Genomic DNA, 13,205 nt, shown 5'->3' with positions numbered 1-13,205 from the left:
TTGGGCTTGATATAACTTACTTCGATATGTTTCTTTTTCAGTTGGCCGACGTTGCCGACCACTTGCGGTGCATCCCGCGGTCGACACCATCTCTGCACGTAGGTTCTCCTGGGCCTTCAAAAGTGCTGTTTTACCTCCCTTTTTGGAGGGGGCTTTTGCGGGCATGATAGACGGTAGTCAGTAGAAATAACGATGACAGAAGGAGGGGGTATGCATGCCTTTAAAAACCCTACAGTGGCGTCGAATCAACAAACAATTTTTGAGTTTTGTTGATTGAGTTTTGTTGATCACGAAGTTAAAGTTTTCAACTGACCAAGCGGTGTCAATATATTGGCATAAATAAGAGGGACGGGGATGACTTTCCTTTCAAACATACAATCAATACTACAGCGAAATCAATACTACAGCCAAAATGAATAAATTGTAAGTGGCTGCCTTCTCCAATGCTCGCCTCACACTCACCGATGTTGTAGTTCAGCGTTCATGTCGTTGAACGAATCAGACAACGTGAAGCCGAACATCTTGTTATTGAACAGAGCTGAAGAGAAACCGAACACGCTTGAAGTCAGCAAAAGGTGATACTCGACCATAAACCATGACAAACACTAACCAACCATCAGGCCCGTACCTCCTCCAAGTCAACCATTTCACGTGGTCGTTGCTCCAGGACGGGCTAGGGAGGTACCTCATACACCAAGGGAGGTTAAGCCTGCTCTTGATATTCAGTTTCCATTGGCGCCATATCGCCAAACTCCAGGACCCATCAAAACCTCACAGACCTACCTGCGAACACTTGTCCTAGAGCGCTGGGATGCAGAGATTAGGCTTTGTGATGAGTCATGCAGAGCGCAGCTCTCAGAGCACATACAAGGTCCTGTTGCTCACCAAAATTTGGTGCGGGAGATGATAACGGTGCGATGGAATGCTGAAAAAAAGCGGTGTGAGGAGTCACGCAAGGTTCAACTTTTGGAGCTCTTACTTGCGGCTCATGGCATTACTACCCTAGCTTAGTTGTCAGTTAGTTTTAGTCAAGTGTCATTCGGAATAAGGGTGCACCGTGTGGATCACCTTTATTTTCAACGATGTTCGGGTCAATCTCCATATTATGAACTGCGTCCGTGACAGTAGTTGGTCACTTGCAAGGGTCACATCGCTGCAAACGACTTTCGTGTTAGTCACAATTAGGGCCGGTATGAGGACTCACTTGAGGGTCGGCCTGGTCTAAACTCAAACTGGGCGCAGCAGTAACCAGGCGCTGCGCCACAACTAGATCCGGGCACTGCGCCACAACTAGATCCGGGCACCAATGAGGCGAGTACCATAGGTAGATTGAAGATGCTTACATGTATGCCAGTCGAATGGCAGTAGCACTTCAAGGTCATGAAACTTCGAATATAGTCCGATTTTGGTCTCCGCGAGTCCAAGAAGGAGGACCTTCTGGAACGCGGTTTGTGTATGCCAGTCGAATGGCGGTAGGTCATGGAACTTCGAATATAGTCCGATTTTGGTCTCCGTTTGAGCCTGGACAGGATAGTGTTAGCATGTTTTTTCCATTTTTTGTGGCGTCAAGATACTTAGGGCCGGCACAACACGACTTGACACGAGTTTCGTGTCAATCGCACCGTCAATCGCACCAGACAACCCAGCATGCCCCACTGTGTATTCTGTGGGAAGGTAACAACTACACCTGAGGGTCTCAAGAGACACATTGTAGGGCGTCCTGAATGTCGAACGCAGTATGAATCAATGATCGAAGAAGTAGAGGCAGAGAACTTAGACGACGCACCAGATGTTGACTTCCCCCATCAAGATGCAGCTCCAGGCCATGTTCACCCGCGCCCGTCTCCAGATACAGACAATAACCCAGCGCTCAGCAAGACTCGTCGTGTTACAGTCGAGGAAGTCGAAGATGAAGATGGGATGTCGTTCACCAATAATGGCCGATATTTCGAACCTCGGACAGATGCTGGCTGGGCACTGCATGAGGGGGAGACGAGTTTTGAAAAATATAGAACATACCAAGAGGAAGAGGGTGAGGATCCATGGTCGCCTTTTGAGGACGAGTAAGTGCTTGAATGCGCTGGCAAAGCATCTACTAAATAGATATCACTCACCAGGGAAGAGTGGGATCTGGCCCACTGGCTCGTCAAGAACCTTGGTCAGACGCGGACCGAAGAATTCCTGAAACTGCCCATAGTAAGTTTGAAAGCATTGATCAAAATTTGAACTTACAATATTGATACCCTAACCAGACACAAAACCGCAGCAAACTTTCATTTCATAACAACCGCTCATTCTTGCAGCACGTGGATAAACTTCCACGCGGGCCAGGATGGAGTTGTAAGAAGGTGACTGTGCGTGGAAACTGCGAGGATGAAAAAGGCGAAATGTTGCAAGAAGAGGTTGAATTGTGGAGCCGGGACCCTGTAGAATGCGTGAAAGAGCTCATTGGCAATCCTGCCTTCAAAGAACATATGGCGTACTCACCTGCCAAAGCATATGCAGACCATGCAGGGCAACATAGAGTCATCGACGAGATGTGGACAGCAGACTGGTGGGGCGAGAAACAGGTAAGACTATTTGAGAGGGAGCGACCGCCGACAAAGTAACAGACTGACCTCGCACACAGAACACCTTGCCAGAGGGTGCAACGATAGCACCAATCATTCTATCTTCAGACAAAACGTCATTGTCGCAGTTCCGAGGGGATAAGTCGGCATGGCCAGTGTACATGTCCATTGGAAACATTGCTAAAGCAAAAAGGCGCCAAGCATCAGCACGAGCAACCGTCCTCATTGGTTACTTACCAGCTAGCAAACTTGACTGTTTCACCCCCGATGCACGCTCCTTGGCTGGATACCACCTCTTCCACCATTGCATGGCTCTACTGCTCCAACCTCTCATCGGTGCTGGAAACGACGGTGTCGAAATGGTGTGTGCGGACTCGTGGGTTCGTCGTGTCTACCCAATTCTTGCAGCGTATGTCGCCGATTTCCCGGAACAGTGTTTAGTCAGTTGTTGCAAAGAGAACCGATGTCCGAAGTGCCTTGTAGCAGCAAATGAGCGAGGGGATGCACTCAACTCGGCAATGCGTGATCCAGAGTCAACAAAAGAAATCTTGCACAAGCGCAAGATTGGTCAGCATCCTCCGGAATTCGAGGCCAATGGTCTACGCGCCGTTTACAAGCCTTTCTGGGCTGATCTGCCTCACGCGGACATTTTTCTAGCTTTCACACCCGACCTTCTGCATCAACTTCACAAAGGTGTGTTCAAAGACCACCTTGTGAAGTGGTGCATCAATATTATTGGGGAGGACAAAATGGACGCACGTTTCAAGGCGATCCCGAATTATCCCGGCCTTCGACACTTCAAGAAAGGGATATCGAGTGTGAAGCAGTGGACAGGACGCGAACATAAAGAGATGCAGCGAGTATTTGTTGGCTTATTGAGCGGGGCAGTACCTAGGTGTGTGTTTATCGAGTCGTTAAGATGATGTTTTGATGTCATGCCTGGCAGTCGTGTTTTGGTGGTTGCACGATCTATTCTCGACTTCTCGTATTATGCCCAGCTGCACATTCAGACGACTGAGTCCCTCGAAGCCCTACAAACTGCCCTGACTGTATTTCACGCAAATAAAGACATCCTCAAGGAGCTCGCTGTTCGAGAGCATTTCAACATACCGAAATTACACCAGCTCTCTCATTATGTGCAGTCCATCACGTTGTTTGGCGCAGCTGACGGCTTTAACACAGAACTTCCCGAGCGCTTGCACATTGATTTCGCAAAGGATTCATACCGTGCTAGCAATAAACGGGACTACGAGGAACAAATGGCTTTGTGGCTCCAACGCCAGGAAGCCGTGTTTATACGTAGCGCATACCTGGATTGGTTGTCACAACAGCCTCACTCAAACCCACATGACTTCGACGCAGATTCAGACACGGACTCAGAGTCGGAAACACCAAATCTTCCCGCCGCTGAACCACTTCAAGCAACCCATGTCCTTGCAAAAGTCCCCGCACATCCTCACCAATCTGTTCAAACCATCATAACAGCACATGGTGCTACCGAGTTCCTCCCTGCTCTCCAATCGTTCTTACTCAAGAATCTCCCGCACAACACCATAGTCCCTGGTCTTCAAGACCGATTCGATCTTTATCGTCAAGTGGTGATTGTGACGCCACCAGATTTACGAGTTAGCAACGTGCCAAAGCGAAGGCGCATCAGAGCAACTCCAGAAAAGTTGCCGTCAGGCCGGAAGCCTGGTACCCCAGCCCAGTTTGACATGGCATTGATAGCAGACAGGCCTCGCTCTTCGCATTTGCATACTCTTGAGGGTATTTTTTTGCCGAGTTTCTCAGCGGTCAATTTTGATAATAGTCTGGTTGCAGGTGTACGAGTAGCCCAAGTTCGCGCTATTTTCACCCTACCTCACCAGTTCGGCGCATATTCCAGAGCCCTCGCTTATGTCGAGTGGTTCACACCTTTCAAACCACCCGACCCTTCCTCTCGAATGCGACAGGTCTCGCGCTCAACCCGCCAACTTCGCCGCAACGCTGCTGTAATCCACGTTGACGAAATTGTGCGGCCGTGCCATTTAATACCGAGGATGGGACAATCAGTAGATCTGAGGTTGAGAAGCGGAAATGCATATGAGGTGGCGAACGATTTTTATTTCAACGAGTTCATTGATGGCGAAATGTTTTGCGCATGTGTTATAAAGTAATTATATACAACGACGTGTCACGTACGTACTACGGTTGCACCTGTAGCTGCCTGTAGCCGCAGTGGTAGCTCCTGTAGCTGCCTGTAGCACCCCCCAACCATATAGCCGCTTGTAGCATGGCTTAAGACTATATAGCGCTATATAGGTCACTGTAGCATAAGGTGTGCCTACATAGTGCTACTGTGCCTAAAAAGCGCTATATAGCTGTCGCCCGGGCTACGGCATTTTGGGTTTTTTCCTGATGTTCTTGTTCTTGATGATCAGGTATTCGATACTCAATTAGTATCCACACATCTAAAAAAACGAGTATAGAATCATAAATAGGCGTACACGTCTGCTATTTGAGACGCGCAAGGTAAGCTGTTCCAGCAGTCTCCGGGACGATCCTTAACTGGATCGTTCCATCTAAAACAATAACAAGCTTCTACTCACAGAACTTCCCTGTTGTATGTACAAATCGTAGAAGGAAAAACTAGATTAAAAGAGGCATTGTTGACTAGAATCCTGATGAAGTTTTCACAGTGTTAGTAAATGAGAGAAAGTATGGGATTGACATACAATTGGATATGAACTCGACAGCTGCGGCGTCTGCCTCTGAGTCCGACGTAAGATAACCTGCACAGACGCAAGTACCTGCAAATATGTCTGGGTTGGGTTGGTCGCTAATGCCAATAAGTCGCATGACTGTCATCACTAGAATAATACTCACTAAGGGACGAGATGAAGGCCTGATAGTCACTATTTGGTCAGAATAATACGAGCGAATTGTTAATTACTACGCACAGAGGACATGGCTCCAAGAAACTCTCCACCCCTTATGATAATGCCCCCGCTACCTTGGAAGTCACTACAGCTTGCAAACAATACCTGATATCTGATCGTCAAACAGACTTCGAGTTGAGGAGCGTATTTCACTTACCACATGAGCTTGCGGGTATTTTGTAAGAGCTCGAGAGTTCGCAGCATGCTGTTTCAGGTGATCACTGGGTTGATACTAAGCAAATGATTAGACAGTCGCGAGTGCATCAAGTTGCATCTTTGGACTGACGATGTATGGCAAATCTGTGCACGAGACAGATCAACAAAGAAACACAACATAGTTATATGACAGCTTCATACCAAGGACAGATCCAGAATAACATGACTAGTATTCATGATACAATCTGTTCAACTTGAAATTGGCAACTAAAACTTACATCAAACAACACCTGTTGATAAAAAAAATTGAAGTTGGTTGACACATAAAGCCGCTCACAAACTCACATTAAGGCAGCAGCCAGTGGGTAGGGGTTTGACCTGTGTAAAAGTTAGTATCAACCTCACAGTTCGCATTCCCAGTACTTGCCATCACGTCGTATAAGTCCTGTTTGAGAATTAACATCGCATATAATCAAAGCAAACAAGTATACAAACGCACCTCGCTCACAATCTCACCAGCGCGTTCCCAGTCAACTGGATGGATAGCTTGTTTGCGGATCAGCACTTTTCAAATTTGGAACTATCGTGACTGTTACCCTTCTCAAATCCATCTACACGGTGACCATCCACACGGCGACCATCCAAGTCGACGATTCATCCTCCATGTCCAGAGTCTGGATACATCATCAATCGCTTGTTCAAAAGACAGATACGTGACTCACAGTGAAAGAATAAGCAATCTCCAGGCTGGGCGTCTTTCACTATCCATCGCAACGCGCTAAGGATGTTCCGTCTTGTCGGCATGTATTTCAGATTGTATGGCTCATCTGTGAGCACCATGATGTCCTCTTTCGCGTAATTCCAGAAGGCTGTTACATGGTTGTGTTGTTCAATACTGAGTGAGTAAGAGATGATCAAAATGGACAAACATTTTAGAAATTCTGCAATGTTCCAAGCATCATTCACACAGCCACGAAGCTCTCTATCCTGGCTTTTGTAGTTTATACCGATCTACCCGAAGGTAAGCTATGCAAGGACAAACTTGAAAGGACTCACGCATAATGCCTTCTTCTTCCTCGCACGTGGAGGCAACACTTTGATTGTCTGTGGAATATCTATTTCAAGTTGATCACACAGGTCACAGTTGCACCTTGCGACGACAGGTCGTCGCGCAGCACTATAGGGTGAATGTATGTGATGTCTCGATGGCTCTATACTCTCTCCCGTCTGTTGCTGAAGAGATTGCGTCGATTGCGTCCATCCGCGGTGAATAGTGGTGGCCAGGTCCGGTTCTGAACCACGGTTCGAACCTGAACCTTTTCGAACCTGACCAGCGTCCAGTTCAAGGTTCGGGCAACAGGTAGAACCGGACCATTGGTCCAGTCCTCGGTTCGAGGATGATGCAGACTTACAGAACCGGTTCAGAACCGGTTCGAACCTGTTCAAACCATTAGTAGTAAGTCTTTGAATTAGTAAGAATAGATCAAGTGATCCGCACTTACTTTGACAGATTGTTGATATCATGGACTCATCTGCGACTCCGATGCCTTGACAACGACACTTCAGATCCTCAATCAATGAGTTCAAGGTAATTTATCAAACAAACTGACATTTTTTCAATCAATAATCATGGCGCCGGCTTAAAGCTGCAGCGCATGAGTTCTATGGTGAGTTTGACTACAGTTTCCCGCCCACAATCATGACTGACCAGTGTGCTGTTGGCGCTGATGGCAATCTCAAAGATGCTTCTGAAATCGTGTGGCACAACGACCCAGATGACGAGTGCCCTCTACCTGCCCCTGGTCCCACCACCGAACAATCTACTGCCCCAGTGCACCATTTCTTTACTGGTGCTCGACGTAGCGCTCGAGCACCAAGACCTTCGACGAAAATTGTCGACCCTGACAATGTTGCCTCGTCAAGTTCAGCCCGGAGCAAGCGAAAGGCTGTGGACAGTGGTCCAGGGACCAGTCGGCGAGTTGCACGCAAGGTAATTCCAGCTTCCAGTGTTTCTAGTGACGATGCAGGCAACGGCGAAGATGACGCAGAGTGCACAGACGACGGTGCAGAGGCTTCATATGTGCAAACTAAAGCTATGGGGGATGCGGACCGTGAGGCAGGCAGGACTCGTCTCAAAAGCGAACGTACTGCAGACGTCCGCACCATCTTTCAGGCTATAGTGTCATTCTATTGCATTAAACTAGGCTAAGTATCAGTAGAGTGTGATGCAGGAGACAGGCTAAGTGGCTGCATTACCTTCTCACCCAAACTGGCAGTGTAATGCATTACATCTACTCCCCCTATTACTAGGCCTGTCCTATACACAGCCGCACTTTTTGCATTTTTGAAACTCAGCTATTTGTCATTTCAGGTATATCATGACCGCAATTTTGGCTTCCAAAAGCGGAAATTCATAAAACATATCTTATTTTGGTCACCTCCTCATCCCCACATTATCCCCACACATCACATCTCCGCATTTTTCACCCCCACAGTGTGGGAATTACCCCACAACACCAAAAACATCGACCATTTTGGGAATCTCTTCAATATCAATTATTCCCACACCCTCCCCACCTCACTGCAGCTTCACCACCACACCACAATAGGTCCCTGTTCATATATAAGTAGTAATTTAGTATATATATATCTAATATAATATAATAAACCGCTTTTTTTGTCTATTTGTGTGACTGCTCCTTCTCCAGGGGCAATTCAACATAGGGTAGGGTACAAAACACTTTCGCATTTTTGCCCCTTTGGTGGGGAGGTGTTCTATGATATTCAGAACATGTTTATGAACATATATGAGTATATTCCCATCTTTATTTGACCCCCTGAAGGGTCCTACATCAATAGATACAGCACATATGCAAGAAAACACAAAATATGTTCTCATTTAGTTATTTCTAGGTGGATATACTTGGAAAGATTATTCCCAGCATCTATTCAACAATAGTAACAATGTATCAGGAGCCCAGGACCATAGGAGAATCCCTTGTTGCATGGTGTACCCTTCCTCTCCTGATGGTTTACCCCCTGTGAAATTTTTTCCTGTAGGACCGGACCTTAATTGAGGTGAGGGGTCTATTTCTATGTATATTTGGAGTAGATCTATCATATATATGGCCCAGGACACACATAGGATCCTACTACAAGAACAAAAACATAGAAATCTCACTTTTGACATTTTTGATGTTTTTCAGTATCTTACTCTTGCATAAATGATCTAACCTGTTCATATATCATTATCATAGCATATGTACTTGCTTTGTATGACAAGGATCAGCTCAAAATAGGTCGGAGTTTTGAGCTGGTGTGGATACTTGCTATTTTTACTGATAAGGAGCCCATACTTTCAAAACATCGAAATTTAATAATCAGACACCTGGAGTAGATTTCAAATATATTCACTATCATATAGCTAAATTTACAAAACAATCCAACAAGAATTGAGTGCTGAGGAAGTGAAATAGATAAGAAATTGAGTGTGGGAAAGTTCAAAGCCCCAAAACATCGAAAATGGTTAGTTGGGCAGTAGTAGGACTTTAATGCTAGGTCAACTCAGATATACACCATATTCCTTCCACAACCCTCTAAGCTCAGGGCAGTATGTAGTATAGGTTCCTTTAGTAGTATACCATATATCCTACATATTTTTAATGGAATATTTGACTTGTACCATACATAAATGTGACTTTGTGAAAAAAGATGTCAATTGTCACTTTTCACACATATGTCATTTTACTTGACATTTGGTCAGTCCTTCATGGATCTTTCTAAAACTTCAGATACATCATTAGGGACATATATGAGAGCTATCCCAGGTATCTGATCACTTATCACAGGCTTGATTACTATGTAGGCCTCTTATCAGTAGAAATATCCCCTGTACATCAGATATCAAATTTTCGCCCTATGTAGGGCTGATCCTTGTCATACAAAGCAAGTACATATGCTATGATAATGATATATGAACAGGTTAGATCATTTATGCAAGAGTAAGATACTGAAAAACATCAAAAATGTCAAAAGTGAGATTTCTATGTTTTTGTTCTTGTAGTAGGATCCTATGTGTGTCCTGGGCCATATATATGATAGATCTACTCCAAATATACATAGAAATAGACCCCTCACCTCAATTAAGGTCCGGTCCTACAGGAAAAAATTTCACAGGGGGTAAACCATCAGGAGAGGAAGGGTACACCATGCAACAAGGGATTCTCCTATGGTCCTGGGCTCCTGATACATTGTTACTATTGTTGAATAGATGCTGGGAATAATCTTTCCAAGTATATCCACCTAGAAATAACTAAATGAGAACATATTTTGTGTTTTCTTGCATATGTGCTGTATCTATTGATGTAGGACCCTTCAGGGGGTCAAATAAAGATGGGAATATACTCATATATGTTCATAAACATGTTCTGAATATCATAGAACACCTCCCCACCAAAGGGGCAAAAATGCGAAAGTGTTTTGTACCCTACCCTATGTTGAATTGCCCCTGGAGAAGGAGCAGTCACACAAATAGACAAAAAAAGCGGTTTATTATATTATATTAGATATATATATACTAAATTACTACTTATATATGAACAGGGACCTATTGTGGTGTGGTGGTGAAGCTGCAGTGAGGTGGGGAGGGTGTGGGAATAATTGATATTGAAGAGATTCCCAAAATGGTCGATGTTTTTGGTGTTGTGGGGTAATTCCCACACTGTGGGGGTGAAAAATGCGGAGATGTGATGTGTGGGGATAATGTGGGGATGAGGAGGTGACCAAAATAAGATATGTTTTATGAATTTCCGCTTTTGGAAGCCAAAATTGCGGTCATGATATACCTGAAATGACAAATAGCTGAGTTTCAAAAATGCAAAAAGTGCGGCTGTGTATAGGACAGGCCTAGTAATAGGGGGAGTAGATGTAATGCATTACACTGCCAGTTTGGGTGAGAAGGTAATGCAGCCACTTAGCCTGTCTCCTGCATCACACTCTACTGATACTTAGCCTAGTTTAATGCATTATCCCTACAGGATCTTGTGCATCTTTGTCAAAAAGGATGATGTGTCCGAGCCTGGACATGTTTGTACCATCTGCGAGTGAGTTTTAGTAATCATACCAATATTACCTTTACTTAACTGACTTGGTTCTGTAGAAAGAACGGTGTCCCGGCTCACCATTGCTTCTTCAAAGGAGGTATGTCAACACTTCGTACCCATATCGCTAGGCGAGTGCCATATCTTTGCTGACTAAGTACTATTGCTGACGGAGCAGTGTTGTAGGCATCCCGACCACTTTGCTGTTTATCAAGCATGCTGCAAGAATCTGCAAATCCCTATGCACGCGCGAGCATGTCCAAAGTCTGATGGGACTCTCCAAAGGTAAGTTTCCTCTGTAATCTACTTACTACATACTCATTGTGTAATTCAGTCAAGGAAGTCTTGATGGCATTGTAGTTCATCAGCCTCGGGCACCCGTTTTCACTACCAGCGGTCTTCTCGACTACATTGTCGAGCTAGTTGTATGTGAAGACAAGGTAATTCAATTGTTCATATTCAAATAACAACACACGACTAACCAAATCATACAGGCATTCCAACTGGTGGACAAGGGACCATTTCAGCGCTTGCTGACATATGTCCGACCAACCTTGTCTGACAAGGATATTCCGCACCGAAAGGCCCTTCGCGAGGAAATCATCAAGAAAGCCAAAGCTACTGAAGTGCGCGTCAAGGAAATTCTCAAGGTATGTACTTGTATTATTTCATGAGCCCTGACTCGTACTGATGCTGTGGTGCAGGATATACCTGGCAAAGTCTCGTTCACCTTTGATGCTTGGACTTCGGATCCTGGTGACCCTTTTCTTTCGGTAACTGGCCATTATATACATGCACCACCTGAACGTCCTAACACCTGGAAACTCCAAACTGAACAACTTGCCTTTGCTCCAATGGAAGGACGGCATTCAGGAGCCAATATGGCCAACTTGCTCACACGAACTGTTGACCGCTATGGTCTTCGCAAAAAGGTTGGTTGGTTCTCGTGTGATAACGCTGCCAGTAACGACACATGTCTCATGGTGTTCGCCGACACTATCAACACCAACAAGAAGTCCGAGTCTGATGTGCAGAGGTGGGATCCAGTAGAAGGTCACATCAGGTATGATTTTGCCTCGTCATTTGGTGCATTCATCACTCACTCAATATCAGATGCATGGAACACACTATCAACCTTGCTGCTGGACATTTTCTCATGGCCGTCTCACCAACATCCAGCCGCAAACTTCTAAAGAAAATCAAGGCGGCAGTTAAACGCTCGGATATCGATTTCGATGCTTTAGATGTCAGTTTGGATGGGATTGATTATGAGGGAGCGGATGAATGTGAAGAGGATGATGACGAGGATGACGAATTCGGAGTCGGTGACTCGATTGGTAAGGCTCTTGCGCTTGTGAAACAGGTTCGTTGACTTCCGTCTGACAACTTTTATATTCTACTAACTATTGATTATAGATCCGTGCATCACCTCAGGCCCGCGCATTCTTTGCACAGTCATGTAAACAAGCAGATGTCCCTGTTCTGGAGCTTACACAATGGATACGGACTCGGTGGGCGTCCATGCACAGTTTTATCACCCGCATGTTGTTACTTCAAAAGGTACGTCTCTCATATGTTGCACGTCCATGAGCTCATTGTTCTTTATAGGGTGTCAATCTTTTTGTCGAGCTCGCGGATGACAGCGAGGAAGTCCCTGGCCTCAAAGGCAAATGTTATGCAGACTTTCGTCTTGACAAAAAGGACTGGGAGAAATTGAAATTGGTGCACGAAGTTCTTCAGGTATGTGTATCTAGTTCTACCAGCTGTACTTATTACTAATATTTGCACAGGAACCAGCGAGCGCCACACAAACGTTTTCCAGTTTGTCCGATCCTTCCGTCTGGCGGACAATTCCAGTCCTCGAGTTTTTGCAGAAGTCCTGGGAAAATATGGCAGCCCTTCCTCGATTCTCACAAGTCCACGACGCTATTCTCAAGGGATTGAACAATGTTGCAAAGTGGTATGACAAAACAAAAGCTACTAACGCATACTTTATTTGTCTAGCACTCGATCCTAATGTCAAGGTGGCCTATTCCGAGCATCAGTGGGATACGGAATCCTTCAAAATCGGTCTCAAAGATCTCGAACAAGTGGTATGTTTAATATTTGTTGACCATTGAAGCCAATATTTGCTGACATGTTTCGATAGTTTGACGAGTACTATACTATTGCCCCCGTCTCAGCTCCTGTGGATGCAAACATCGAACAAGCACCACCTGGGCAAGCCCAATATGGCCGTTCCTGGGTCCTTGCTGCTGTACAAGCACGTCAAGCATCTGATCGCACCCAGCTTAGGCCTTGTGCTGAACTTACTGCATACCTCTGGAGTCCTCTCGAGCAGACAGAGGATGTTGTGGGTTGGTGGGGTGTAAGTCTTTTTTTCTCATCATTGCAAGTTCATTTACATCAACTTCATACAGCACCATCAGTCACAATATCCGACACTTTCACGCATGGCCCGA

The 13,205-nt window shown here is 45.4% G+C and overlaps 4 protein-coding genes across 4 annotated transcripts; 3 read left to right on the top strand and 1 right to left on the bottom strand.

The window, feature by feature from the left end:
* Positions 1-412: 412 nt before the first annotated feature.
* HD556DRAFT_1314756 (uncharacterized protein) lies at positions 413-1,011 on the top strand (the record flags this gene model as incomplete). The annotated part of the gene is made up of 3 exons (XM_041300996.1): positions 413-423; positions 474-575; positions 621-1,011. 3 exons carry the CDS (start codon positions 413-415, stop codon positions 1,009-1,011), a joined length of 504 nt encoding a protein of 167 aa, XP_041152331.1.
* A 735-nt stretch (positions 1,012-1,746) lies between these two features.
* Positions 1,747-4,726, top strand: HD556DRAFT_1250744 (uncharacterized protein; the record flags this gene model as incomplete). Its single annotated transcript, XM_041298963.1, has 6 exons — positions 1,747-2,063; positions 2,118-2,196; positions 2,253-2,570; positions 2,630-3,465; positions 3,517-4,352; positions 4,392-4,726. 6 exons carry the CDS (start codon positions 1,747-1,749, stop codon positions 4,724-4,726), a joined length of 2,721 nt encoding a protein of 906 aa, XP_041152330.1.
* A 477-nt stretch (positions 4,727-5,203) lies between these two features.
* HD556DRAFT_1451350 (uncharacterized protein) lies at positions 5,204-6,484 on the bottom strand (the record flags this gene model as incomplete). The annotated part of the gene is made up of 12 exons (XM_041307942.1): positions 5,204-5,230; positions 5,285-5,388; positions 5,436-5,454; positions 5,510-5,593; positions 5,646-5,720; positions 5,775-5,788; positions 5,846-5,870; positions 5,923-5,934; positions 5,990-6,022; positions 6,078-6,089; positions 6,144-6,190; positions 6,367-6,484. 12 exons carry the CDS (start codon positions 6,482-6,484, stop codon positions 5,204-5,206), a joined length of 570 nt encoding a protein of 189 aa, XP_041152329.1.
* Positions 6,485-7,343: 859 nt separating this feature from the next.
* Positions 7,344-7,853, top strand: HD556DRAFT_1451349 (uncharacterized protein; the record flags this gene model as incomplete). The annotated part of the gene is made up of 1 exon (XM_041307941.1): positions 7,344-7,853. One exon carries the CDS (start codon positions 7,344-7,346, stop codon positions 7,851-7,853), a length of 510 nt encoding a protein of 169 aa, XP_041152328.1.
* Between the last annotated feature and the right edge of the window lie 5,352 nt (positions 7,854-13,205).

Source organism: Suillus plorans (assembly GCF_016647745.1).
Source record: "Suillus plorans strain S12 chromosome Unknown HD556scaffold_127, whole genome shotgun sequence".
NCBI classification, from domain to species: domain Eukaryota; kingdom Fungi; phylum Basidiomycota; class Agaricomycetes; order Boletales; family Suillaceae; genus Suillus; species Suillus plorans.
Note: the sequence above shows the minus strand (reverse complement) of the source record. Positions and strands in the feature narration are given on the sequence as shown.